This window comes from Orbicella faveolata, unplaced genomic scaffold (genome assembly GCF_042242905.1).
Source record: "Orbicella faveolata isolate gen_17 unplaced genomic scaffold, um_ofav_v1 contig_25, whole genome shotgun sequence".
Classification (NCBI taxonomy): domain Eukaryota; kingdom Metazoa; phylum Cnidaria; class Anthozoa; order Scleractinia; family Merulinidae; genus Orbicella; species Orbicella faveolata.
The window spans coordinates 24,710,078-24,737,718 of NW_028301553.1; the positions used below are offsets into that span (position 1 = coordinate 24,710,078).

The following is a 27,641-nucleotide window of genomic DNA, read 5'->3' on the forward strand; positions in this document are numbered from 1 at the left end:
TCAATAATAGGACAGACGGATAAAAACTGGCGTCAATTTGTTAAACAAAACTTGTATCTGCAGAGCAAATGTTCACACACCATAACTCAGTCACTAGAAGTCTTCACACGAAGAACCTGTGTTCCAAGCATTCGAGCACTTGGTTTATGTTTTCAAGTTTCCTTCTGGGTTCAAAGGGCTCGATTGGTCTCCGAGTTTCACTTGGACGTTTGACACTTCCTGTTTGGTCGTTAATTGTACCAGGTGTAGTGCAGAGGGGAAGTGGGAGGGGCGTAATCAACACCACTGAATATCGATTTAGATGCGTTTACATGCGTCATGGTAGACTCGAAAAAAATACTCCTTGTCGTCCCAGAGCTAAACGGACCGAAGGAACGGAGATGCTCGTTGTTTTTCTTGGGGTGTGAAAAGGAGGTTTTGGAACGCATTAGTTAATTAATCAATTAGTTGGTGTTTCCTGGACAAAATGTCGCAGAGTATAATAACCGTTAAAAAGTCATTTTGAATTTCAGTTGACGTTTAATTTGTGATCTCCGATACCCATTGTGTTTGTAGGGTGTAACTCGATTTTGTTACGTTTGCATGCGTCGTGGAAGACTCGCCAGAATACTCCTTCTTGTCCCCAGAGCCACGAGGACCGAAGGAACGAAGATGCTCGTCGTCTTCCTTAGGGTGTGAAAAAAAGATTTTGGAACGTAATAGTTCATCAATTAGTTGATGTTTCTTGGATAAAATGTCGCCGAATATATTAACCGTTAAAAAAATCATTTTGAATTTTGACGTTTGTAATCTCCGATACCCATTGTGTTTGTATGGTGTAACTCGCTAAAAAGTTACTGACTTTAGAACCATCCTTTACTGTTTTGGACTGACGTTACACGAACCGCGCCTAGATAAGAGCACACCTGGTGAGGGGAACTAGGTCGAGGGGTAGCAGTTTATTTTCTTCCCATGCCCTTACCCTTTTTTTTTGTTTGTTTGTTTGTTTGTTTTTTACTTTGCGGCGGCAGGCTGTGATCTTTGTTGAAATTTTTATGATTAAAAAGTCAGTGAAAAGACCACAAGGTTGATCTTGAATCAAACCAGCTGGTCTGTTTGCACGATCAATTTGGTAAAAGGCCACTGGACCTTCGGGCAATCAGTAAGATAAGATAAGATGAGAACTTTATTAACGTGTCGAAGTCGCTAGCATACAATGTATACTAACTGGGGACACCTAACTACAATTCCTTATCTAATAATTAATAAAATATGAAATACATGTACGTATGTAACAGTTACAAATGTAACAGTTCCAAATTCCTACGTATGTAACAGTTACAAACACCTGGGAGAATTCAGTTCATGAACGAACAAACTGCTTTGAAAGTTGTATCTAAGGACTAAGTTTGCTGATCTCGCTCAGTTGCAACGTGGGCAGGGCGAAAAGACGGCAAAGGTTCTTCAATGTCTTAATTTAACTCTCATTTTTTATCTTTCAGCAAACGAACACACTTTATTAACTGTCCTAAGAGCGGATAAAACAAGAGCATTCAATTCAAGAAGCATTTGGCTATCCTCATGAGCTCGCCCTGGGTGTGAGCAGACCTGTAGCGTTATTCTCAGCACCTGCACGCGTTCATTTATTTATCCACGATAAAAAATATCCGGCAACGCTGAGAGGGTCGTGTTTAAGAATTGAAAACCAAACGAAACCCATTCATAGCCAGATAATGAGTTTTCCCACACAACACATTGTCTACCCCTCTCAATAGAACAATTGGTTGAAATTTTATGATTAAAAAGTCAGTGAAAAGACCACGAGGTTGATCTTGAATCAAACCAGCTGGTCTGTTTGCACGATCATTTGGTAAAAGGCCATTGGACCTTCGGGCACTGAGTTACAAATACCTGAGAGAATTCAGTTCATGACCGAATAAATTGCTTTGGAAGTTGTATCTAAGGGCTAAGCTTGCTGATCTCGCTCAGGCGCAACATGGGCGGGGCTAAAAGACAGCAAAGGTTCTTAAATGTTTTAATTAAACTCTCATTTTTTTTATCTTTCAGCAAACGAACATACTTTATTAACTGTCCTGAGATGCGATAAAAAAAGAACGTTCAATTCAAGAAGCATTTGGCAATCCTCATGAGCTCGCGTTGGGTGTGAGTAGATCTGTATCGTTCTTCTCAGCACCTACACACGTTCATTTATCTATCATGATAAAAATACCCGGCAACGCCACCACACCACATTGTTTACCCCTCTCAATAGAACAGAATAAGAGTCTGACCTTTTGAGAGGTTATGTCAGTATGGCAGACTACTGTTTTCAGGCATGCATCACGGAAGAATTCGCAAAATTCGTCCACTAGTATTTTCCCCCAGAAAAAGCCCTATAATGCCGCGGCAATGTAGAAATATTAAAGAATGGACCAACAAGGGCGAAAAAAAAAATAGCTGTGTACTCTGTAACCGTTCAGTTATACAAAACGGAAACCGCATTGTCCTTCAGGCTCTTAAACTAATGACCTGTAAAGAATAACTTGCTATTGTAGTACATACAACATGGCTGAGCGACTAGAAACAACAGCTGACAGAATAGCACAATATTACGTAAGGCCACTATTTAACCATACTAATTAATGTTGATCAAAATTTAATTTCACTTTATCGATCTGCAGTAACTGGCTTAAGTGGTTTTCGAGCTCCTCACAACAAGCTAGTACGGATACTCAGGCACCTTCTTAGCGACTGAGGGACAAAGAACAGTTTGTACGACAAGCGAAGGTGAATAACTTTGAAATTGTTGTTTTTAAAACATTCTTAACTAAATGCCCTGAAGTGTGAAATTTTCACATATTTTCGAGAGAAAGTGTTATTCAAACTTTTGAAGAGTGTTCTATGTTTTCTTGGAAATGCTAAGCAATTCCACAAATCACTTCGGTCTAAGATGAAATCACCATGTTCTCGACACTAAGGAAATTCATGGCTGGACTCTCAGAGAGAGACTATATGACAGTTTGGAGAAAAAGGCACATTCAAACGTCCTGAGAGCACCTTACGTGTATTAAGAAACGTCGGTTTATTTCTAGAATTACTTTAATATGTAGCGATGATAGACGAATCTTTTGAGCTGGGCATTCTATCAATTCGCCAAGTCCAATTCCGTCAGGCTCAAATGTGCTATACACGCGGCAGTCAGAAGTTGTTACATAATTGCCACGGAATGAATTCCTCAAACACCTGAGAAGTTCTGTAAGGAATTCTTCCCAGCTACTTGATGGGCATATAATCACTACATTGAACTTCATAGCCTCCTGATCGAGCAGTCCATATTTAAGAGCTAGAAAGAGATCCTGTGTTATGTTCCTGAGAAATCACAGCTTATCTCTCCACTCAGATATTTTGAAAATGGAAATTTCGTGGAATAGCAAAAAAACCAGTACAACTGAGCCCAGGAACTTTTGTGATACTTAGCCGCAACTAAAATAGCGTTTACGGTAGACTGTAATTCTCAAAGTGTGAAATAGTGCGTGTACGGGTGAACAGGTCTTGGACCATCTTCAATACGTCTTCAATAGCTTTTCTAACCCGACAAACCATCAATAAGTAAGTTAGTAAAGACTTTATTTAAAGGGGGTAAAAGTAGCTGAAAAGCAGAGCGAACAATGATGTCCTTGCTCCTAGTCTATTTATCTTAAAGAAAGTTCTACAATTTATAAAATATCGTACGGCCTACTGAATTTTTAACTTCTTCGCCTATAAGACGGTCTAAAAATACATTTTTCTTTAAAGGTTTGCGGCTAACTCAATAGCATCCTTCGTTTTCAAAGAGAAGTTTTTTAATGTAGTTCAGTGCACCACTAACAACATAACAAAAGCTGCAAGAAGGCAGCCATGTATGAATGTTAAAAAACTAATTATCCGGAGACGTTTACTAGTTTAAACAGTTAACTTGTTAGAACAAGAGTTTATTCTAGTTGTTCTTTTTGATTTCCGGCCACAATATTAGTGTCCTTTCGTAGAACACAAAGATGGCGTTTCAATACTGCACTCTTTACATTTGCTTGGATAACTTGAATACGGAATATCACACTGACCTGTCATGAAACTCCGAAAAAAGGTCATCTTTTAATATCTTATGTATTTCAAATTCCTGATTTCTTTTATTCAGTGGTTTAGATTTTGCTATTGTGAAAATGACGCTGAAAACCGTCAGTTGACCTTGACAAATGTACTAGCTATTTAGTTTTTGCCTATTTTGGTGAAGGTGAATGGGAATCTTTCATCAAAATCATTTTTCTCTTTGGTAGCTTGGTCAGTCACTTGAAGCAAGTACGTGTTTGGAAAAATAACGCATGCATCGCTTGTGCACGTTTAAAATTGCACGTGAAGCTATTCTTGCTCAACGATACATCAGGAGAAGAATAATGAGTTGAATTGACACGCCAATCTACCCAAAGCGTCGCTTGGTGAGACCCATGTCTACGTCTGTGTAATTTTGCACGAGCAATACGAGTTTGAAAAAGCGTCTTGTTCTTTGTAACGTTACCTCGTCCAGTACGTTAATACAGAGAAAGCTCGTATTATGTGCGGGAACGCTTATCTCGTAGGCTACGCAAGATCCTGTGTAAGAAAATAAAGCGCATGTATCGCTAGCGTGCATTCAAAATCTCACATTTAACTATATAATTGTTCCGGCGGTACATCAATAAGATAAGATAAGATATGAACTGTCATAGTGTCTTGGGTTTTGTCAGCAGACCTAACGAACGAAGCTCCTGAATGGTGCGGCATGGTAAAGTGTGATTGACAAATATGTCAAATTCGCTTGAATGATTTCAACAAACTGACATGGAAGATTAGTTAACTTGTGCTAGACCCAAACAAAGTTTTGTCTTTGAACTCAATGGTATCCAGTTTTACTCTGGACACCTTCCATTTTACGGTAAAGACGTGTTGTTGTTTTAAAACAATATCTGGAGTGTAATATCAACCAGAAGAATCTATTCTTCATGTGGATATAATTGTTAACACAAGGCTATATCCGGATTTATAATCATTGCTTTCTTGCAAGATACACGACTCTTTGTAACCTTCAAGGCACAGTGGAATCTGATTATATCACCTTTTTTTACCGAGCCACTGCTTGTTAACTATACTATACTGGCTGTATCACCTCTTCCAGAAATTAAATTAAAAATACGTCCTTAGCGCAGTGGGAGTAATTGTCGGCTTTGCTTGGTCGGATAGGCGCCCTTTTTGGTCAAGATTCAATTTGTTTTGCAATTGCACAGTGAATTTGGGCGGAATTTAGCTTATCCAACAACACAGAAGTTTGGTCAACGTTGTTTTATTGTTGGAGGTTAGAACTACACTTTGTAGAAGTATCATGTCATTTCTCGTTGTTTCTAGCTTGCAACAAGTTATCAAACTTGATGTATATTATTACCACAAATTTGAATACTTTTCATTGTCTGACAGGTTGATTGACATATCTCATAAACAGTAGACAGTTGAACCAAACCGTTTCACTTGGTTAATGTATTAGTGATGTTGTACAAGTGTGCCAAGTTTCAGGGGAATCAGTGATGTGCGCTGTAGATTTGCCTACATGGCCCTCAGGTGGAATCTCTCACATTTCTTCACAATTGCACCGTGAATTTAGGCGGAATTTAGCTTATCCAACAAGACTTCTGTGTAAATTGGACTGAAATATTCTTCACTTTGCCGCACTCTACTGCACTTGTTGTTTCTGGTGAAACACGCGGTAACTGGCAATTTTTTTATTTGTTTGTCAATGAATTTTCCTGCCAATGTTGACTCAGCATTTTACTGACATAGAGAAACGTGAAGAGAATCTTGTACGTTTCTCAACGATATACAATCATAGCCTGGGAGCTGGGGGATTGGGATGGGAACTCCACTTAAGTTACGTAACAGCGATACGGAGAAGACGTTGTAGCTTTTGGAGTTGAAAATTTGTGTCTGTTTCGCTTCAGTGGTTGATCAGTTTGATATAGTGTCCGATAAAGCTCGCCGTAAGCTGTAGTGGGCTACACTTTGTTCGCTAATGTGCCCTGAAACGGACCGGAACATTCGCGTCGGAAAGCAAGGTCATGTGCTTATTTTAACTGATTTTAAGAGGTGGTGTTGTGATGTTTCATCCCTGACATCAGTCTGTGTCAACAATTATTTTCAGACAAAGAAAAAATGGATTTTTTTAAATAAATTTATCTCATAAACATCTTGCTTTTTGGGTTTGCTAAATTCGAGACAAAGCAATGGTTTATTACCTTGAAGTAAGCTTAATTTTAAGACCAATTTTGTGTTTGGCTTAGTTTCGTTCGACTAAAGACTACTCGAGTCATTTTCTAGGAAAAGAAACTGCATTTTCTTTCTTCTTCCTGCTTTTCCAAGTTGTTCACAGCCTCGACAAGACCTTCTTGTACCTCATATTTCGCCTAGTCTCGCAAAATATTATCTAAATTCGGAAACCTTAGGGGAAGTGTTTCATTGGCGTCATCTATGCGTGTGTCCTCAATAGATCATAGGTGAGAACCAGTCAAAATGCGAGAATAATTTGACTTACTATTGCGTTCGACGCTAGGAGAACGCATACTAATCGCGTCATTCTCGCGGGTTTATGTCCCGCGATTTTCCGCGATGCCAGATGATTTCAGGGTTTGGACGCCATTTTGGACTGGCTTTTTGGCACACATAGCCTCGGTCTGATGTGATGCCTCGCTTTGAATAATAGTGAGGTCTTACACGAAGTGCTACCCGTGCATTTCCGTGTGCTTTTCTTCGCTCGTTGTTCTATGTAGGAATCGTCGCAGTTTTCCCCAAGGTTAGTGAAGTTTAGGCCTCACGGAATGGTATGCAGTACATCAGCAGGAAAAAATTTATGACATGCGCAGTCGAACGGTTTCTCGGAAACACTTGCTCCAGTCAAATTATTGTAAACTTCTTGGCTGAATATCGTCTTCCAACGCGAAGTTTTTGGCCCATAGACATGAAAAGAAGGAAGAATGGGGCACAGCTGAAAGTTCTACCGTTTTAATTTTTTCTCTTTCGTCGCGTAAGTGGCAGAAATACGTATTTTTTTGCTTTTTTGCCGTCCTCAGCGGGCAGAGGCGGTGATATCGAAAAACCGAAACGGTGAAATTCGAGATTTGCCTTCTAGTTTCCTGGATAATGAAGGTCTAGAGGCCTAGACTGATTGCTCTTGAAGTTATTTCAACTTTTTCCCCGCGCGCCCAAGATATTGTAGTGGAATAAATATCGAATGCACTAAGCGCACGGAGACAGCTTGGGAGACGTTAAATTCGAGGCTACGAGAGGTGAGTTCACGCTCCATTCTTTCAGGTAAATGCAAGTAGTTACCCCCTGCTAGTATTGATTAGTAAGCCACAAAAACTGTTTGGTATTCCAGTAATGATTTTTTTTCCAACATAATAGGCTCTTTCATTTTTAATGATCTGAATAAAGGTGGTCTTGTTTAGACATCCCGCTGTTGATAATATTTTCATGAAATTTTGGGAGGGAATTAAATTATTCAGTCTATTGTGCGTTTTATCAGGTACATGAGGTTTTAATAAACACTGCTCTGCTTTACATTCCACTATATTAAGTTACTTTCGATTCCTTTCAACCTTGTTACTGTGAAAATTATGCGGCTTACTTATCATGCTAGTTTTAAACAACAGCCCCATATGAATGATAATGAAAAACAATTATGTATGTTCAAATTCATTGTAAACTGCCGACTGTACAACTTTACAGCAATCATGCATTATAATCACTCAGAAGTATTTTTATTTTCACATTCACTGTAAACTGCTGACTGTACAACTCTACAGTAATCATGTATTACATTATAATCACTCAGAAGTATTTTGATATTTATGATCACTATTATTTACACTGCAATAATTTGTATTTTACAAATAGCTAAGACTCCTCACAAACTAATTACTTTACCTGAATCTCAGATAGAACATAGTTGAACCACATTTATTTAGTTTGAAATTCTTACAACTGAAAATAATCTTTTTACAAAAATACATTTTTAGAAAGAGCCACCCCATATTTGACTTTCATTCTTCTTGCATAGGTAACTGGGTGGTATTCATGTCCAAAGTGGATGGAAGATCAATGTTCAAAGACTGTACAATGTTGACAAACTGTTACCAAGGACATATGCCCTGGGTTTATTGATCTCTGGGCACCAGTTGTGGACACCTACAATGTGCTGCTCTTCGCCAGCTTTGTTGGAGTCATCACTCCATACATGGAAATCATATTGGCTACTTGCAAATCTTTTGCATAATATCAGTTTATTGGCCTCCCCCTATAGGATATATCAGTCGGCCAGTGTGGATGGCGAGACAACAACATTTGTTGGGGGGCTACAGTTGAATAAAATACTGAAAATTAGATGTAATGCAATGGGTGCCTTTTGGCTAGAAAGCAAACATGCATGCTGTAAACATCTCATGCAGGCCATAAACATGACTGTTCTATGATTTGTTCCATTTTTGCCATGAGAAAATGTATCCACGAGGGAATACCTAGGTTTCTTTACATTTTCATCATTTTCCTTTAATTGTCTTTTCAGCTTTGTGGAAGCAGATTTTGTCCATCGTAGTTTGTTACCGACTTGTTTCGTTTTCAATTCAGTAGACTTCAAAGTTCTTTCATGCTTCTTTGCTTCACTTTGTAACTTCAAGACATCTTTCCTTAGGTCATTGTTAATTCTTCTCAAAAATACTGTAAATATGACAATGTCGTTATTAAAAACTGTTCCTTACTATGATAATAGGGCCTTACAAGTTTTATGAGAGTACAAACTTGTATTTTGTGTTATTTAAATAATAAATTTAAGGATAGAAAAACTAAAGTATACAGTGTGTTTGTGTGGATTTCTGAAAGTTACTGTTTCCTCAGCGGTCCGCTTATATCGATTCGAGATGTTGACTTGCTAATTTACAAAACGAAAGGCAGGCAAACCCTTTGGGGGAAAATGCATTCTCACAAAATTTACGACTAAACTAAAATTTGTCGGTCGCTTTTGGTTAAAAGGCTGTTTTTTTTTTTAACATGAACCTACGAAAGTACCTGAAGTACTGGCGTAATATAAAATTAAAAATAACCTAAATATCTATCTAATTTTGAACATTTTGCAATGGTTCGAGCAAGCAGACTTTTTCAAAAGAGCATTTAGCTGCGATTCAAATCTTGTTTACAGCGTACCCAGCTATGAAGGAGCCTTTTTTTTTTTGTGAAGCGCTGATATCCAGTCCAGAGTTTGTTATTAAATTTTTGTCTGCCTCGGAACTCAACGTCCAACTCGATCGCCAAAATCGCCGCTTCAAGTTTGGTATTTTGACACAGCCGTGTCCTATGTGACCATACCATTTAGTTTGCTTCATTTTACAAACTTTTTAAAACTATTTTCCTTTTAAGTATTCCTTGAGCCCTTGTGGTGGTAATATATTATTACGTTAAATAAGTTTGAATTTAAAAATTTTAGTAACAACATCGAAACTCGCACTAATTGACATCGCCACGAATTTTTAATGTGTTTGTGGGAAAGCGGCTTTTACTGGCAATTCAAAAACTTTAAGAACCACTTTTTAGGAGATTTATAGACGGCTTGATGACTACTTGAGCAGACACTCACCTATACTTCGTCGTAGAGTTTGTATTGTCCTCTTCAGGCCGGGCACTTTCACACTGTAGGCGTTTACAGCCTCGCTCGAGTTTGTCGATTTTTTCCTCGCTCGACAGGTTTTTCAATTCTACTCGGACACTGCTTGCAGCTATTTTTTTCACATTTTCATTGGTAATTTAATTCTTTCTTCTTCTTTACTGATGGTTGATTTAACCGGGAAAAATGACTGCCGTGAACTCTTTTTCGTCCCATCAGCTCGACATTTTGTTGCAATTTTAAAATAATTTGCTTGACTGAGCTTGAATGTAAACATTAGCGAGTTCAGCCCGCGTATCCCTAAGAACAGCAGTTTCCCAAAAGAAAGTACTCTGCGCATGTCTCAAAAAATTGGGCATCAGGGGTCCAAGGGGGAGGATACCGTTCCGTGAGGCCTAAAGTTGTTTTGATTTATTCGAACTATTACTAGCTAAAATGCCTAAAGTTACTTATCTAAGCACCAGAAAGCTGTGTAGTGCTGTACTTTCTCCGAAACTGGGTGGATAACATCGATTTGTGATCTGTGTCGTTCTTCAGGAGTCAGCTGCTTTTCTCGGCGATTCACCTTCTCTGTGAGAATGAAGTTGCAACACTCACTCATCCTCATCGGACCCATGAGGACTCTTGAGGCCGGAATGAAGTTGCAAGGCTCGACCGTAATAGCTCGAATAAATCAACACGATTTCATTGATCATGGGAAAGACAGCAAATATTCCAACGTAGCACAGCAAACGACGAAAAAAAATGGCAATGCACCCCACTCAAGGGTTTCCACTGCAGGTCATCTTAATAGGCTCTGAATTGATGTAAGCCGGGTGTAAGCTTGCACATGAACTTAAGTGAAAAACGTTCATGTTTGGAAATAAAGTTTCATATACTGTTATTCTTTTCTATTGTTATACACAGTACCAGAAACATATTTAACCTTACTAAACGATGGGCCGGCTAGAGCTATGTGACATGTGATGCTAATAAAGGACACAAGAATTAAACAACACCCTGAAGAATACACAACTTGGAAAACCCTGAAAGCGGAAGGACATAAATGGGCTTTAGTATGCGCTGCTGTCAAGGGTATGCTTTTCCAGCAGTTTGCTTTGGGTATAGGAATCAGGATCTGGCAAAACAGTCGTGGATCTTGATATAAAAAGAATTGAGTTTCTGATTTGTTTTTATTAAATATAGTATGCAATATTATTTAGCATGAAATATTAATAGATAAGGTATTTCTGGTACTAAGCCTACAATTAGATGTCCAAATACTAACTGAATATCCGCTGCTATATCCCAATCAAAGGAGACCTATGGCCAAACTCGTGGATTAAGTAATCTAGGGATGAAACATGTTGGCGAACGTGCAATTATTGGTGTATTATTAAAGGTGGTTAAAACATGCTGGGTTTGTACCACGCAAGGTCACACTTATCTCACAAAGCGTAGGCTTTTTTCGTTGGCTTTTGTTGCACACATATTACAAACACATACGTCCAGAATAGCTAAGGTGGCAAAATTGCAGCTGAACATGAAGTGGTAAAGCTTAAGGGTTCTTGGGTAACAGAGGACACTCCTACCAAAAAATTCATAGAGTACTCTTTGTCTGTCTGCTGGGAAAATTTCCATGTATTCAGGTCGTACGAGCTTACACGCCTTTTTCATTGCATTTCACTCAAGGCTATAGGTAAGGTTTCTTACGAGAGAGCACTTCTTTTCCAATGTGGGACTGCTTGTCTCTCTATATATTGCATGTAAAATACATCAAAATAAGTAGCCTCTTTTGCAAGCATCTTCAGTGTTGATCCAAAAAATCTGTCGATCCATAAATACGTGTTCCAACAAGCTCACAGAGGGTTTCTTTCCCTTTGTTATATTTTCAGTCAGGAAGCAAAAGTATAAACAAAGGAAAGGGTAAAAATCATTTAAGCATATCAAAATTAAGTATTTGGAAATTTTTTCTCCAAGCCGGTTTATGTGCATTTCACATCCCACTCAGAGTTCAGGTCAATGTACTAAAATAAACAAGACAAGCATAGAGAACACAACTTTAATCTAAACTTAAGGTAATTCCTCTGAGATAAAAGTGACAATAGATTTTTGTTCAAACTTTGTCCACTGAATATTTGTCATATGATAACTTCAATTTTGAAATAAAAAGGGGGGGGGGGTGCCCATGGTCATTAAGGAGCAATGAGGCATTGAAAGTGCCCCATTTTGGCATTATTTAATGCTTATCATAAGAACGCATTCCCAGTAATTGTAACATCTTTGTGAGCCCGGACCCGGACACGCATTAAACTACGGTCAATACAATGTGTCGGACACAAATAAACGTTTTAAGTTTGATTCAGACGGAAAGCTAAATCCTTGATTAAAAATTTGAACCAAATTTCTTTACGTGGTTACCGACTGCAAAATAGAAAAGACCACAGTGTATCTGCTATTTTTCTTATTTATTCAATTTTCAGCAATAGAAATTAAATCAGTCTTTTCTCACGCAAAGCTTATGATTAGTTGATTACAATGACTGGAAAAAAAATTGGGGTGCCCGTGCTCGTTGGTGAGCTAGAGCCATTTTTCAACTGACAGAGCTCAATATCAAGGCAAATCCGTCATGTTTTCAATGTGCGCGTGCACGAGCCCGCGCTAATGACGCCATAAATTATGCGCAGTAAGGATGCGCAATGCAAATGTGAGGAATGACCTTAACTCGATGTCCGTTGAACATGGACAACTCAACATGAAAAACTTAAGTGCTATAAACTACAAAGCAGTGAACGAAGGTCCTGCTTGATTAAACGCTGGATCTCACAGGAGATCTAATCAGCCAAACTTGAAAAATAAGACGATAATACGTCAAAGACTACTGCAAGACTGGCTCAACGTCCTATATTCAAAACAATATTTCGGCAGGCCTCAGGTTTAGATGTTACTAAAATATAATCAAAGGAGACCTATGGCCAAACTCGTGGATTAAGTAATCTAGAGATGAAACATATTGGTGAAGTTCCAATTACTGGTGTATTATTATATGCTGTTAAAACAGGCCGGGTTTGTACCATGCAAGGTCGCAATTAGCTCACACAGTGAAGGTTTTTTTTTTCGTTGGCTTTTTTTGCATACATATTACAAGGAGATACGTCCAGAATAGCTAGGGTGGCAAAATTGCAGCAGAACGTGGAGTGGTAAAGGCTAAGGGTTCTTAGGTTACAGAGGACACTCCTGCCCAACAAATCATAGAGTATTCTCCCCCCTTCCCCTCCCCCCTTCCCTCACACCCAGATCTTGATGTTGATCTGCCTGCTGGAAAAATTTGCATGTATTCAAGTCGTACGAGCTCACAAACGTTTTTCACTGCATTTCATTCAAGGCTACAGCTAGGTAAGGTTTTTTTTGAGACAGCACTTTTTTTTCAATGTGGAACCACTTGCCTCTATATATATTGCACGTAAAATACATCAAAATAAGTAGACTCTTTTGCAAGCATTTTCAGTGTTGATCCGACAAATCTGTCGACCCATAAATATGTGTTCCAACAATAATAATAACAGCTTTATTGAAATGTCAATGCATTTAGTATTAACTAATAATTGGGGGCAAGCTCACAGGGGTTTTCTTTCCCTTTGCTATCTTTTCAATCAGGAAGCAAAAGTGTAGAAACAAAAACAAAAACAAACAAACAAACAAAAAACAAAAACAAAAACAAAAAGACTTTGTTTAACGAGGGTAACATAATTTACTGGTTGCCCAGTAGTTTACAATATGGTCCTCCCTAATATTAAGTGTAAACAAAAGACAGGGTAAAAATCATTTAAGCTTATCAAAATCAAGTATTTGGGGATTTCTTTCCAAGTTTATGTGCATTTCACATCCCACTTAGAGTTCAGATCAATGTACTAAAATAATCGAGACAACTATAGAGAACACAACTTTAATCTAAACTTGACTCGATGCCGGTTGAACATCGACAACTCAACATGAAAAACTTAAGTGTTTAAACTGCAAAGCTGTGAACGAAGGTCCTGCTTGATTGAACGTTGGATCTCACAGGAGATCTAATCAGCCAAACTTGAAAAGTGAAACGATAATACGTCACTACTGCAAGGCTGACGCAACGTCGTAGAGTTAAAACAATATTTCGGCTGGCCTCAGGTTTAGATGTTACTAAATTATAAAAATGAAATTACAATATTATACAATGGTGCCGATGTTTGTCCTGTTTTCAATAGCTGTTTCGTTCATTAAAAGTTGTTCGTTTCGCTCATATAAGTTCATTAAGGTCGAGGAATAGGACACATTCTCATCAAAACTTACCACATCAGCATAAGATTTAATCATTCTCAGGTCACTTTCCAGCAAACAAATGCACATCTCCTGGTCATTTTGAACGCCTGGACGACTTAAATGCTCATGAAATTCAGCCTTCAAGTTAGCCATACAGTACAGCCCAAAAATAATGCACGCGCAAGAACTTTTTTTTGCGTCCGGAAGCCGTCAACTTCTTGCGGCTTCTTGCGGGCCGCTTGCGCTTGGATCCTGCAAGACGCAAGAACTTCTTTGCGGTTAGGAGTTAAAACCGCAAGAACTTCTTTGCGGTTGGATTTTCGATACGCAAGAACTTCTTTGCGGTAGGATTTTCAACCCGCAAGAACTTCTTTGCGCTAACACTCTTAGCACGCGAAAATCCGTATCAAGACAGTACCGTCTTGGCGACGGGTTCTAAAAAACACAACTAACAGACACAACGAAAAAAACATAACTAGCGCCGCAATTACCGTAAGAAGCATTAAAACGACAAATTCTTAGCTCTTGACAATTTAGACTCTAAAGCTCAGTTCAGACAACGAACTTTTCATGAGTCTAACTTAATTCGAATTTGGACCGATCCCCGGGAACGACCAAAGAAAAAGTAATGAACGGATGCGCGTTTGATGAAACTGCGAATTCGTTGATCGGCGTGAGCTGCTGTTTACATCTTCCACAAAGCTGTATTTCAATCCATCAAAACGTAAACAAATATAGCAGAAGAAGAAGTTGATTCTCAGCCGTACCGGCTAACAAACAAATCGTCGACCTTAATACGTATACGGCTACCGTTACACAGGAGATCTTCGGAAGCTTCTTAATGATGTGACTAATATTATAAGTTCTAAAGTGTAAGCCATATAAAGTCTAAACGCTGTTGAGGTCGTCCTTGGAGAGAGTTTTCGTTCGCGAATAAATCAGTCGGTAGATTTTATCTCTGACAGTGGGAAGGTTTTGGTCACGTGCTAAGCAACCTGTGAATCGAGAGTGTCTCAAAATAACTTTTCAGATTGAGACAGAGATAAGGCCTTTGTCTTTTTGTTGGTCTATAATTATTTTCATCAGTTTAGTCACAGTACATGTTTTATCGGTTGGTTCTGAATTAGAAACTGGGTTCACTTTGTTTTGCTTTCCGGCGACATAGAGGCGCGAAATGAGTTTATTTGAAATGGCTTTTTCTGTCCGGGACAAAGGTTATAAAAACACATATTTCCTGGGGAGTAACTTCCAAGTGTAACTCAAATTTTGAAACAAGCAAGTTTCTCAGTCGGCGAAAACAAGCACAGGACTACATGCATGCATGACAAAAGCGTGACTTTTCACGCGTCAGTAATGTTTGAAGAGTTTATGCAAATTCAAGGCGTCACAACAACATGATTGTTATCAGTGCATGCTGTCTTGAAAGATATCGTTCAATGGGATTCTCTTCGAAATAAGAGGAATGCATAAGGCAAACTCATGAGATTTCGCTGTTCAGAAGATCATTTATGTGCTTATCACAACCATAGTTATACCGGTAGTTCGCCTCCATAGGCGACTTTCAAGTTTCCTTGATTACTGTTTGTTTAGAAACACAAAATATATTTTCTGCAAGGGCTTTTCGCCTGTAATACTAATTCTGCGAAAAGTTCTTAAAGAAACTTACAACATCGTAGTGCACACGCAGTCTTTGCGATTCAGTGTGCGATTTGAACGAAAGTTGTCTTCGCTCACATATCCGCAAGAAGAAGACAACACTTCTGAATGATAATGAATTTTGCATTCAGAAGCAAAAAGCGTTGGACCCCAGACTAACTACATCGTAGTTCGATTTTTCTACGTGGACTGTTTCTTCATGAGCTTCATTACTTGGAGACGTTTTGTGATTGTCGCATAGTCTGCCAGCAGACTGTTCAAGTGATCGAAGGGCTTTTTTCCCGTAGGTATCATGAACACGCGAGTGCGTTCGATATTATTTTCACAGTATAAGCAAACATAAATCCAGATCTGGTCTCAGCTGTTGGAAATATATCTCTTCCCACTGCAGTGACATATCTTATGGATAACATTGCGAGCAAACGCTGAGCATTTCGACCACCAACATGGCACTTATAAACGAACAGACCGTTTGACCTGCAACAACTTCTTGCGCCTTCTTGCGGCTTGCGGTAAGATTCATAAGTTCTTGCGGCTTCTTGCGGTTAGATTTTCAACTTCTTGCGGCTTCTTGCGGTTAGACTTACAACTTCTTGCGTTTCGAATGTTTTTGCGGGTAAACCGCAAAAACACGACATTTTTACTTCTTGCGGCGGTTTGCGTGTTCTTGCCTCGCAAGAACTTCTTGCGCCACTTCTTGCGCGTGCATTATTTTTGGGGTGTACTGTAGTACTAATTCGAACATTCGAAGTCAACTCCACTTCAATTTAGCGAAACACATAATATTAATGGTCGTGTAAAAGCTACAAAATCATCAATATTCGGGCTGGCACGATGCATGCATTGAGTAGCAGTCTCGCACTGACTGCACGGTTACTATTCCAATATGGCGTTGGTCTCGGGCGCTCTCGTTCGGGCCGACTAATTACGAACAGTGTCTAAACCTGAGTGAGTGAGTGAGTGAGTGAGTGAGTGAGTGAGTGAGTGAGTGAGTGAGTGACACATTTGCTTATCGGAGTCCCCGCAACAAACACGTTTCTACGCTTCGCGTAGCCACGAGTTTAAAAAATTAAATTCCAATATTATACAATGGTGCCGATGTTTGTCCTGTTTTAAATAGCTGTTTCGTTCATTAAAAATTGTTCGTTTCCCTCATATAAGTCATATAAGTTCATTAAGGTCGACGCACAAGACACATTCTCATCAAAGCTTACTACAATAGCGTGAGACTAACTCATTTTCAGGTCACTTTCCAGCAAACAAATGCACATCTCCTGGTCATTTTTAACGGCTGAACGAGTCAGATGCTCACGAAATTCAGCCTTCAAGTTGGCCATATTACTACTTCGAACATTCGAAGTCACCTCCACTTCAATTTAGCGAAAGATCTAATTTTAATGGTCGTGTAAAAGCTACAAAATCATCAATATTCGGGCTGGCACGATGCACACATTGAGTGGTAACCGCGCAAACACGATAGCGAGGCTCTCAGTGACTGCACGGTTACTATTCCAATATGGCGTCGGGCGCGGCGTCGGGCTCGGTTACTATTCCAACATGGCGTCAGGCTCGGGCGCTCTCGTTCGGGCCGACTAATTACGAACAGTGTCTACACCTGAGTGAGTGAGTGAGTGAGTGAGTGAGTGAGTGAGTGAGTGAGTGAGTGACACATTTGCATATCGGAGTCCCCGCAACAAACACGTTTCTACGCTTCGCGTATCCACGAGTTTAAAAATGTCACGTTCCTAGCAGCACACCCTATCGACAAATTGCTATAGTAACCCCTTCCTCCCTCCAGGTATCGAACGCACTTCACTAATCTCTGATTACTACTAGTATAAATATTAATTCAAGTGATCAAAACAAATTGATGTCAGTTCTTCATGCATCTGTCCTGTTATTGACAATGAAATTCTTCATAACATTGTCAAAGTAGTCTACGGATAAGACGGCTATCGCCTCGTGGAGGCCACAGCTACTTTGACAATGTTATAACCAAATTTATGTTCAAAAGCAGGATACTAATCAACAATGATTTAGATAAACATATACAGGCAAAAACTAACGATAGATAAATCCGACGTTTCGGCGACATCTTGGCGCCATTGTCAAGGGAAACTAATTAAATATGCGATTTCAAGGGTAACTAAGAGTTCAGAGTTTCTAATTTGCATAAGTTAGACAAAGACTTTAGCGCGAACTGAGTCTGATTGTACATTTAAACACGGTCGTAATTGTTTAATGAGTAACATCTCATTAATGAGACAATCAAACTTGTTGTGGCATTTTTTCAACACGCTAAAACAATTGCGAAGGTCATCCGGAATCCTGCCTGCGTGTCTACTATCATAGTGATTGCGTACTGACGAGGTCTTGCTTCTATGTCCATCAACGCGTACGAACAGATGGCCACGGGTGTAACCGACATAACCAGCATCGCACTGGTCACACTTGAAGTTATACACAACGCATTGTTGATCAATGAGTTGAGGCTTAGGTTCGCTTGTCGGGAACTCCTGGGCAATCTTGCGGCTCGTAAACACCGGTTGAACACTGGTCTGCAGCTTCACACTGAGATCTTTCAACTGTGTCTTCACGATATTAGCAGACTCCTGGTCTTTAAAGGGTATGACAACCCGAGTAGTGTTTTCTGTCGTAGATCTGGACCGTAATGAGGGCTGGTCAGCGACCTTTAAATTTAGGAAGGTTTTGACAGTGGAGTCAACAAGGTGCTTGGGATATTTCAGTTTAGAGAAAACAGACTTCAGTCGTTCGCACTCCTCAGTGAAGTAGGACCATGACGAAGACAGGCGATGTGCGCGATCGAGCATAGTTGTCAATAGTCCGCGCTTGTACCTATTATCGACATGACTGTGGTAATGGAGAAACAGACCACTGTTTGTTGGCTTCACAAACACTTTAGTTTCAATACGAGGCGCTCTGTTTAGGAGTTGAGTACCGAGAAAGGGAAGCATTCCATCATTTTCGACCTCCATAGTAAAGTTGATGGCGGGGTGAGCGTGGTTGAGGGTGTTAAGAAAGTCCCTAGCTGTAGACAAATCGGGCATCACAGTGAATGTGTCGTCAACATATCGACGATAGTAAGGTGGCAGTTTGCCGTCAACATCTAATTTCTCTTCAATAGACGACATGAATACGTTGGCTAGCAAGGGCCCAAGGGGGGACCCCATCGCTACTCCGTCGATCTGTTCATACAGGGATCCATTAAATTGGAAAAGCTGCCCCTTGGTGGCCACACCCAAAAGATCAATAAGGTCTTGCTTTGAAATGTTCAAATCATACTCGGAATTAAACCAGTTGTTTAATAAGCCAGTTGTTTTTTAAGCAGGATAGACGCTTAAAAAAAGTTACGTCAATTTGTTAAAGAAAACTTGTACATGCAAAGCAAAAATTCACATACCATAACTCATCACTAGACTTTTTCAAACGAAGAACCTGTGTTTACAAGCATTCGAGCACATGGATTAGGTTTTTACGTTTCCTTTTGGGTTCAGTGGGCTGGATTGGCCTCCGAATATTACTTGGACGTTTAATACTTCCTGTTTGTTCGTTTATTGCACCAGGTGTAGTGCAGAGGGGAAGTGGGAGGGGCGTAATCAACACCACTGAATATCGATTTAGATGCGTTTACATGCGTCATGGTAGACTCGAAAAAAATACTCCTTGTCGTCCCCAGACCTACGCGGACCGAAGGAACGGAGATGCTCGTCGTTTTTCTTAGGGTGTAAAAAGGAGGTTTTGGAACGCATTAGTTAATTAATCAATTAGTTGGTGTTTCCTTGACAAAATGTCGCAGAGTATAATAACCGTTAAAATGTCATTTTGAATTTTAATTGACGTTTAATTTGTGATCTCCGATACCCATTGTGTTTGTGGGGTGTAACTCGTTAAAAAGTACCGACTTAAGAATCATCCTTTACTGTTTTGGACTGACGTTAGACGACCCGCGCCTGGATAAGAGCCCACCTGGCGAGGGGGACTAGGTCGAGGTGGAGTTCTTTGTTTTCTTCTCATTCCCTTATCCTTGTTTTTTTGTTTTCTATTTTGCGGCGGTAGGCTGGGATGCTTGTTGAAATTCTTCAATAGTGAAAGGTCAGTGAAAAGACCACGAGGTTGACCTTGAATCAAGCCAGCTGGTCTGTTTGCACAATCATTTTAATAAAATACCACTAGACCTTCGGGCAATCGAATTCAAATACTCGGGAGAATTCAGTTCATGAACGAACAAATTGTTTTCATGATTTGTGTCTAAGGGCTAAGCTTGCTGATCTCGCTCAGATGCACCGTAGGCTGGAATAAAGGACAGCAAAGGTTCTTCATTGTTGTATTTAACTCTCATCTGTTTATCTTTGAGCAAACAAACACACCACATTACTTGTCTTAAGATCCGATAAACATAGAACATTCATTTCAAGAAGCATTTGACTATCCTCGTAAACTCGCGCTGGGTGTGAGCAGATCAGTATCATTATTCTCATTACCTACACACCTGATGAGGAGATTAATTACGTCCCCCAAAAGCGTCATTGATAAGTGACCACGACACTTGAAATAATACTTACAGTGGACATATATCGTAATGCTTCCAATATACAAAAGGGAAGGGAAAGCATTGGTGTCTTTATAGACGATAAAACTATAAAAGCAACACTGCTTTCTCACATACCACACGGTCTACCCCTCTTTAATAGAACAAAATAACAGTATGACTTTACGAGATGTTATCTCAACATGGAAGACTTCTGTTTTCAGGGTAACATATACAGCACGGAAGAATTCCCAAAATTCGTTGATTACTATATTCTCCCCCACAAAATACCTCTATAATGCCGCAACAATTAGGACAATTATATCATGGGCAAACAAAGCCGAATAAATACTAATCGTTCAGTTACACAAAACGGAGTATTGTAGCACATACCACACGGCTGAGCGACGACTCGAAACAACAGCAGGCAGAATAGCACAATATAACGAACTGCGGCTATTACCATATCAGTTAATGTCGATCAAAGTTCAATTTCATCCCATCGATTTTTTGCGATATGTGGCTCAGGTGGTTTTCAAGTTCTTCACAACGAGCTACAACTGATACAGATCAGAGTTGCCTTATTGCCGTTGAAGGACAAAGACCAGTTTGCATGACTAGTGAAGGTGAATAACTTGTTCTTGACATTTTGAAATTGTTATTAACATAATTTGAGCCTGACACTGACACATTACTATTTATAATACGTCTTAACTAGCTAAATGCTCTGCAGTCTGAAATTTTCCCAGATTATCAATAGAAAGTCTTATTCAAACCTCTTAAGAGTGTTTTATGGTTGCTCGGAAATACTAAGCAATTCCACAAATCATTTCGGTCCACTATAAAATCACCATGCTCTCGACACTTTCTCGACACTTTCTCGACACTTTTTCCCAACACAAATTTATAGCTGAATTTTCTGATAGAAACTTTGACAATTTCGAGAAAAAGACGCATCCAAATGTCCTGAGAGTACTCTATGTTTATTAAGAAATGTCAATCGATTCCTATAATTACTTTCAATTGATACGTAGTATTGACAAATCTTTGGATCTTGGGCATGATATCAGTTTGCCAATGATGTCTCTTTCGGGCTGAGCTTAAGAGTGCTAAATGCCTGGCTCTCAGAAATTGTTACAGAATTGCAACGGAGCAAATTCCTTAATTCTCTGAAAAGTGCTGTATGAAATTCACAACCATTTAAAGGGCTGTTTTGGTTTTTCCATTTGACGAAATTTCTAAGTTTTAGCATGCCATGCTTTGTGGTCAGACGTTTCCGAACAAACATAGAATAGGATAAGGGCATATGGTCACTGCGTAGAACTTCATAGTTCCCTGATCGAGAAGTCCATATCGAAGAACTATAGCAAGCACTCCCCTGTTGTGTTCCTGAGAATTCACAGCTTCTTTCTCCACTCAGAAACTTTCAGAATGGAAAATTCTTAGCATAACAAAAACCAGCAGAACTGAGCAAAAAAATATCATGTGATACGTGAAACTGTAATTCTCAAAGTGTGAAATAGTGCGTGTACAACAGGCGTGAGAGAGATATGTATATTTTTATTTTTAATTTTTTTTTTTTTTTTTTTTTTTTTTTTTTTTTATGGAGTTCTTGCACCACTGACAACATCACAAAAGTTGCAAGAAGGGTACCATGTATGTTAAAAAAAAACTAATTTTGCAATAACTTTTACTAGTACTAGTTAAAGATGTCCGAACAGTTAACTTGTTCAGAATAATTAGAACAAGAGTTCATAGCAGTTGTTGTCGTTGATTTTCGGCCCGTACATTAGGGTCCTTCCGCATGACACAAAGATGGTGTTTCCATACTGACCTCTATGAATTTGCTTGGATATCACAAAGACCTGGAACTTAACCTGGGAGATCAGCTTTTAATCATCTATAATATTTCAAATTCCTGACCCCTTTTCTTCAGTGGTTTGGATTTTACAGTTGTCAAAATGACAGTGAAAACCGTCAGTTGAATTTAACAAATACACTATTTAGTTGTGGGCTACCTTAAAGAAGGTGAAAGTAAGCTTTTAATGAAAATCAATGAGTTGATCGATGAATTGGCATCTCAATCTACCCAAAGCGCCGCTTGTGGAGACACATGTCTGAATCACGCATGGCTAATAATAATAATAATCACTTTATTTAAGTGTCGGTGTATTTTGCATGTCTGATACCATTTTGACAAAGCCCATGTTTCTTAATTACCAAAGAGCATGAGAGAGGCCACATCTCTCAGCACTTTTAAGACGAACATCAGAAATCTCAACAATCTTGATGCATTACTAGATGATGGCTGCAGAGGCTGTCCCCTCTGCTCCTCCTAAAGAACTTTTTTTTAAGTATGTATTATTGTATTATAAAATCCACTGTACATAGTCCCATAACATCTTTTAACTTGGATTTAAATTTTACTATTGTAAATAGCTATAGGTTTTTTTTTTTTTTTTTTCTAATTTAACTCGTTTTTGTTATGTCCCCGTATTAGTAGGGGAGTTTTTCCCCAGCTAGGTGGTTGATGACATTCTTAATAAAGTTTCTATCTATCTATTATTAAGCTCCTCAGTGCTCAGACAAGGGACGACGTAGCCTCGTCCAGCCCCTAAATACAGAGAAAGCTCTTATTAGGTGCGGGAATGCTTGCCGCGCGGGCTACACAAGATCCTGTGTTGTAAAATAGCGTTGTATCGCTTGCGTGCCCTCAAAATCGCACATTCAACTATATCCTTGTTTTGGCGTTTTATCAGCGGCAAATAAGATATCATAAAATATAAACATTCACAGTGTTAAGCTCTGACAGGAGAGCAAACGAACGAAGCTCCTGAATGGTGCGGCGTAGTAATGTTGATTAAACAGTATGTCAAATTCGCTTGAATGATTCCAAAAAATTGACGGTAGGGGAAGATAAGTTAACTCGCGCTAGAACCCAGTGAAGCTTTATCAGAGCTGAACTCAATGGTATCCAGTTTTACTCTGAAGACACCTCCTTTTCAAGGGTAGAGACTTCTTGTTGTTTGAACAGTATCGGAATTGCAATATGAGTCAGGTGATATCTTGGATTTAGTTGCAAAAGTCTAAATTCGGATTCATAATCGTTGCTTTCTTGCAAGATAAGGAGAAAACACATCTCTTTGTAATCTTCAGAGCACAGATGACTCTGATTATATCGCCTTTTTCACCAAGCCATCGCTTGTTAACTATACTATACCTGAGTGTATCACCTCATCCAGAAATCTCTTAAATATCCTCCCGCACTTGTTATTTCTGGTGAAACACGTGGTACCTGGCAACGTAGGATACGTGTAATAGTTTCAGGTAGGGAAGTTTATTTGGATTTTTTTGCGTTTTTCAAAGAATTTTCTTGCTGACTTTGACTCAGCGTCTTTATGGACATAAAGAAACCCGAAAAATAGATTGCGCGTTTCTCTGAGGCTTATAACCATGGCCTAAGAGCTGGGGGGGGGGGGGGGGGGAGATGGGAACTCCACATCAGTTACGTAACAGCGACGGAGGTAGTCGTCGTAGCTTTTGGGGGTTAAACTTTGCGCCTTGGTTTCGCTTATGGTGTTTTTAAAATCAAAAACAAATACCCATAGAGTTATCTTTAAGGTTACAGTATACCTTCAGATCGGCAATTTTCTTCAAATTTGGATTTTTGGTTCAAACTAATGGTTGAAGAGTAATCTCTAATTTCTGAAAACAAAATTGAAAAAAACCTAATATTGGCGGAGAAATGGATGTTTTACGTTATGGCCGGAAGTAAAAGTTCCCTCTTGATTGACAGCCCTATAACGTGTATGCAATCATCCGAGACTACTTTCGCGGGAATATTACCGATATTGATACCACGAATTGGCTGGCTACTCAGTTAATCAGCATTGTTAATCCAAGCATTTTTCGTGTTAGATGTAATTCTATTAAGTTATAAGTAAACATGGACCACGGAAAACTCCGTTTACCAGTTCGAAAGAGCGAAGAATGAATAAAAATACATCAATGAGTGAAGAAGCGAAAGTTGGCCTCGCGGATGAAGCTACGGACGTATCAAGCGGGCAAAAAGATCGAGTCAAGAGAAGAGAAAGGTTGTGTAAAATTTGGGAACTCGACAGCGATAACAGCGATGTTTACAGTGACTCTTTTGTTGAGTTCGATACCGATGAATCGTCCAACTCATTGAGATCCATTGTAATATTATCCATGCACATTTGCTCTTCCGCGCTTTCTTTTGTTTGTTCTCGTCGCCCAGCTACTCTAACGTTCGTATCCTTTTTCGTCTTCCCCATTTTGCCAAACCAGCTTCAAGAAAAACCCAGCTGCAGAAAAATTATCTCTCCGCCTTGAGCGCATTGCGAAACGCAAGGTTTTTTTTTTGCAGAGTCACGCGTAAATTTCACCGCGAGTTAATGGTAGTAAATTTTCCAAGCGCTGATTGGCTCAGTGATCTGAGAACCCAGTTGAAGGCGTTTGTGGGCGGAGTTTGTTTGCGAAGTAAGATATTTTTCTTAGCGCTGTTTTCTCGGATAAATTTTTTCACTTGAAGCAGACACTTTAAAGAGTTACAACTCAAACGGAATTTGTTTGTTTGTCCTCAAATTTGGACAGTAGCTAGATTAACATATCAAAAACAAAAACGTGACTGCGAATTGTTTATTTCGAAATATTTTTTTCTCCGAGAGCGATTTTTGTACGATCACTTCACATTTTTTTAATCCTATTTCGAAAATGTTCTGTAACTTTTTACTACAATTGAATATGGAAAAACGCAGACACCTTTTTTAGCGCTTTTTGTCCTGAAACCGAGGGAAAAAATAAATTGGCGAAAAACAAAATTCGCTTTGACTTGTAGCTTCCAAAAGGTGATTAGGACGCTTGCATTTGGTGACCGTGAAAAAATTGGCAATTCATTCTATTTCAAAATTTTTGGTATGGTTTGATAGCCAGCTCTATAAGCTTTAATGTGATATAGGGGCTGAGGTATCTACAGCTTAAACCGGACGCGCTACATCGCTTGGACGCGAGACACCCCTGAAGGTATACGGTAACCTTAAGATATCTCGGTACCTTCTGGGTCCACAAAACGACATTTTGGTTGCTTTTCAAGGGTCATTTATAATTATACGAAAGTCATCCCCGTCAATTTTATTTTTGACTCCCACCAAGCACTGTCGATTAATTTACTGATCCCTTCTCAATTCCCTGCAGATGCAGTTCAACCAAACGTCTGTTACCGACGAGGCACCACCACAAGTGAATAAACACATGGAACAAATATACTACAATCAAGTGCTGCTACAAAATTGCTCGCCCTTCCCCGACAGTCCTGCCTCTTGGGACACACAGCTACAGAGAGAAAGTGTGGAGGAATTTGAACAAGAGACTAAGAAAACTATGAACAACCTGTATTCCATACGTCACCGCTCCTCGGGAATGCCTTTGACTAATCGAAGAGAACTGAACCGAGAAAGAGAGCGCAAAAGGCAGACGCGTCTGAAGAGAGCGTTTAACGTGCTTCGCAGCGTAATACCAAATTACTTTTCCGAGAGAGAGCCCGGAGACAGGCTGTCAAGAATCCAAACGCTAAGACTGGCAAAGAAGTACATCGCTACATTACATGAATTGTTAGAGACATGTTAGTACTATTTTAGGCGCTGTTGCCTTTGTTAATACATTGTGTGCCGCCCTAAAGTATTCAACAGACACCAACGTAGGAGACAAGAAAATGACGATGTTTTTCGCACTAAGTTACACATTTTTAGGGGATTTAATTCGTTGTGCTGGCTTTAGCATTTTAAAATTGACTTTGCCATGGTAGGTAACGCTATTATTGTTAGAACATTGTGTCACGCTATAGGTTATGCTAATTAGGGCGCTTTTGTCATTTTAGGCGACTTGTTCACTTTAGGTTAAGCTATGTTCGACGATTTTGTGACTCTAGGTTACGCTCATATAAGCGATTTTGTAATACCAGGTTTAATTTTAAAAAGAACTCCAGGCCCGGTATTATAAAGGGTGGAAAAAGCTATATACAGATCACACACTATCCAGTACAGAAACGTTCATAAAATCAGCAATGTCGTCCATCATATAGTAACTTAGCTGGTGGAAAAGGCTAGTATCCATCGCTTGAAAAACGTTGCTTTTCTTAAGAGTGATCGCTTTTAAGCATGTTGGAGCTACTATAGCAGTTCCAACAAACAGTGTCGAGGAGCAGTTAAAAAGTCAAGAACTTTTATTAAATTGTAGGCTTTGTTATAAAAATACTTAAATAAAACATTCTGGTGTTTGCACCGATCATGGTTTATTTGGTGCGAATGAACAGAGCCCAATCCCTATCCCATAAGGCACATCAGGCTTTAATATCTTCTTTTCGTTCATTTAATTGTTGCTGGGTCTCCCAGGGCTTATAGAGCAGGGGAACAGGGACATTTATTTAAGTGGAACAAGGAATATTGTCAAACTACTTTCAGGGAACAAGAGATCAGAACTCCTGATTAGATTTTTGGGATCAAGGGAACACTAATCTACATTCAATTACTGAGGGATGCCCTTGACAAACAACTGCAATGTAAGTAAGCAAGCCGGCTCTAGGAAAGACAAATCTTGCATAGACCATGCTGCCACCCTAAGGATAAGATTTCGTAGAACAGTCTAATGAATGGCAGACGCCATTATAAATGAACTTTATTGATTTCGAAAACACATTGTTGACACAGGAACTTCATATGGAAGCATATACACCACTACAGAATTCCATTAAAGTTCATTAAGTTGCTCTACGACTTCTCCGAACCCTCATCTTGTCAAGTCAGCCACAGTGGAAAACAGTCTGAATCTTCGAAATGAGTACAGGAGTCCGGTAAGGCTGCTTGCTGTCCCTCATGATCTTTATTATCTTTGTGGACTAGATCATGAGAGAGGTGGAGGATAACGGTGAGACAGGGATACAGTGGACACTAACAACTCAGCTATATGACCTACATTTTGCAGATGACTCTATGCCTCCTTTCTCAGAAACTGCAACATATGCAAGCCAAGACCAATAACTTGGAGCTCATCGCAGAGAGCACTGACCTCAGGATAAGCAAAGAGAAAACGAAAGTTATGCAGCAAAAGGATAAAATCAAGTTGAGCGGCGATTCGAATTCGAAGATCTGGAAGATGTAGAAAGGTTCACCATATCTGGGTAGCGCCATCAAAGTCACCGGCGGTGCTTAGGAGGGTGTGAAGAGCAGATTAGGCTAAACCAGACTGGCCTTCAACACGCTTAGACCAGTCTGGAATGCCTCGTCGATTTCTAGCAAAATCAAATTGCAGATCTTAACTGCAAATGTTAAAGCTACTCTCCTAGGGATCGTTCATTTTTTATAAGGTAGGGGGGGGCTGGTGGGATTGGGGGGGGCATGCGAAAAAAAATGGCTTTCGAGGGGGGGCCATCCCAAAAAAATAAGGGAAAAA

At 39.5% G+C, this 27,641-nt stretch overlaps 1 protein-coding gene and 1 pseudogene across 2 annotated transcripts; one reads left to right on the top strand and one right to left on the bottom strand.

Moving 5' to 3' along the window:
- Window positions 1-2,610: 2,610 nt before the first annotated feature.
- On the top strand, window positions 2,611-26,477 carry LOC149109600 (uncharacterized). The gene is made up of 2 exons (XM_089293866.1): window positions 2,611-2,766; window positions 25,389-26,477. Exon 2 carries the CDS (start codon window positions 25,389-25,391, stop codon window positions 25,818-25,820), a length of 432 nt encoding a protein of 143 aa, XP_089149992.1. The 5' UTR covers window positions 2,611-2,766; the 3' UTR covers window positions 25,821-26,477.
- On the bottom strand, window positions 7,553-10,092 carry LOC149109601 (uncharacterized; annotated as a pseudogene). The gene is made up of 2 exons (XR_016208505.1): window positions 9,665-10,092; window positions 7,553-8,751 (listed from the first exon to the last, which is right to left on the bottom strand). The product of XR_016208505.1 is annotated as an uncharacterized LOC149109601 (transcript).
- Window positions 26,478-27,641: the final 1,164 nt, after the last annotated feature.

Coding starts and splice junctions, on each gene's coding strand:
- LOC149109600 (XM_089293866.1), top strand. CDS start 25,389: ATGCAGTTCAACCAAACGTCTGTTACCGACGAGGCACCACCACAAGTG.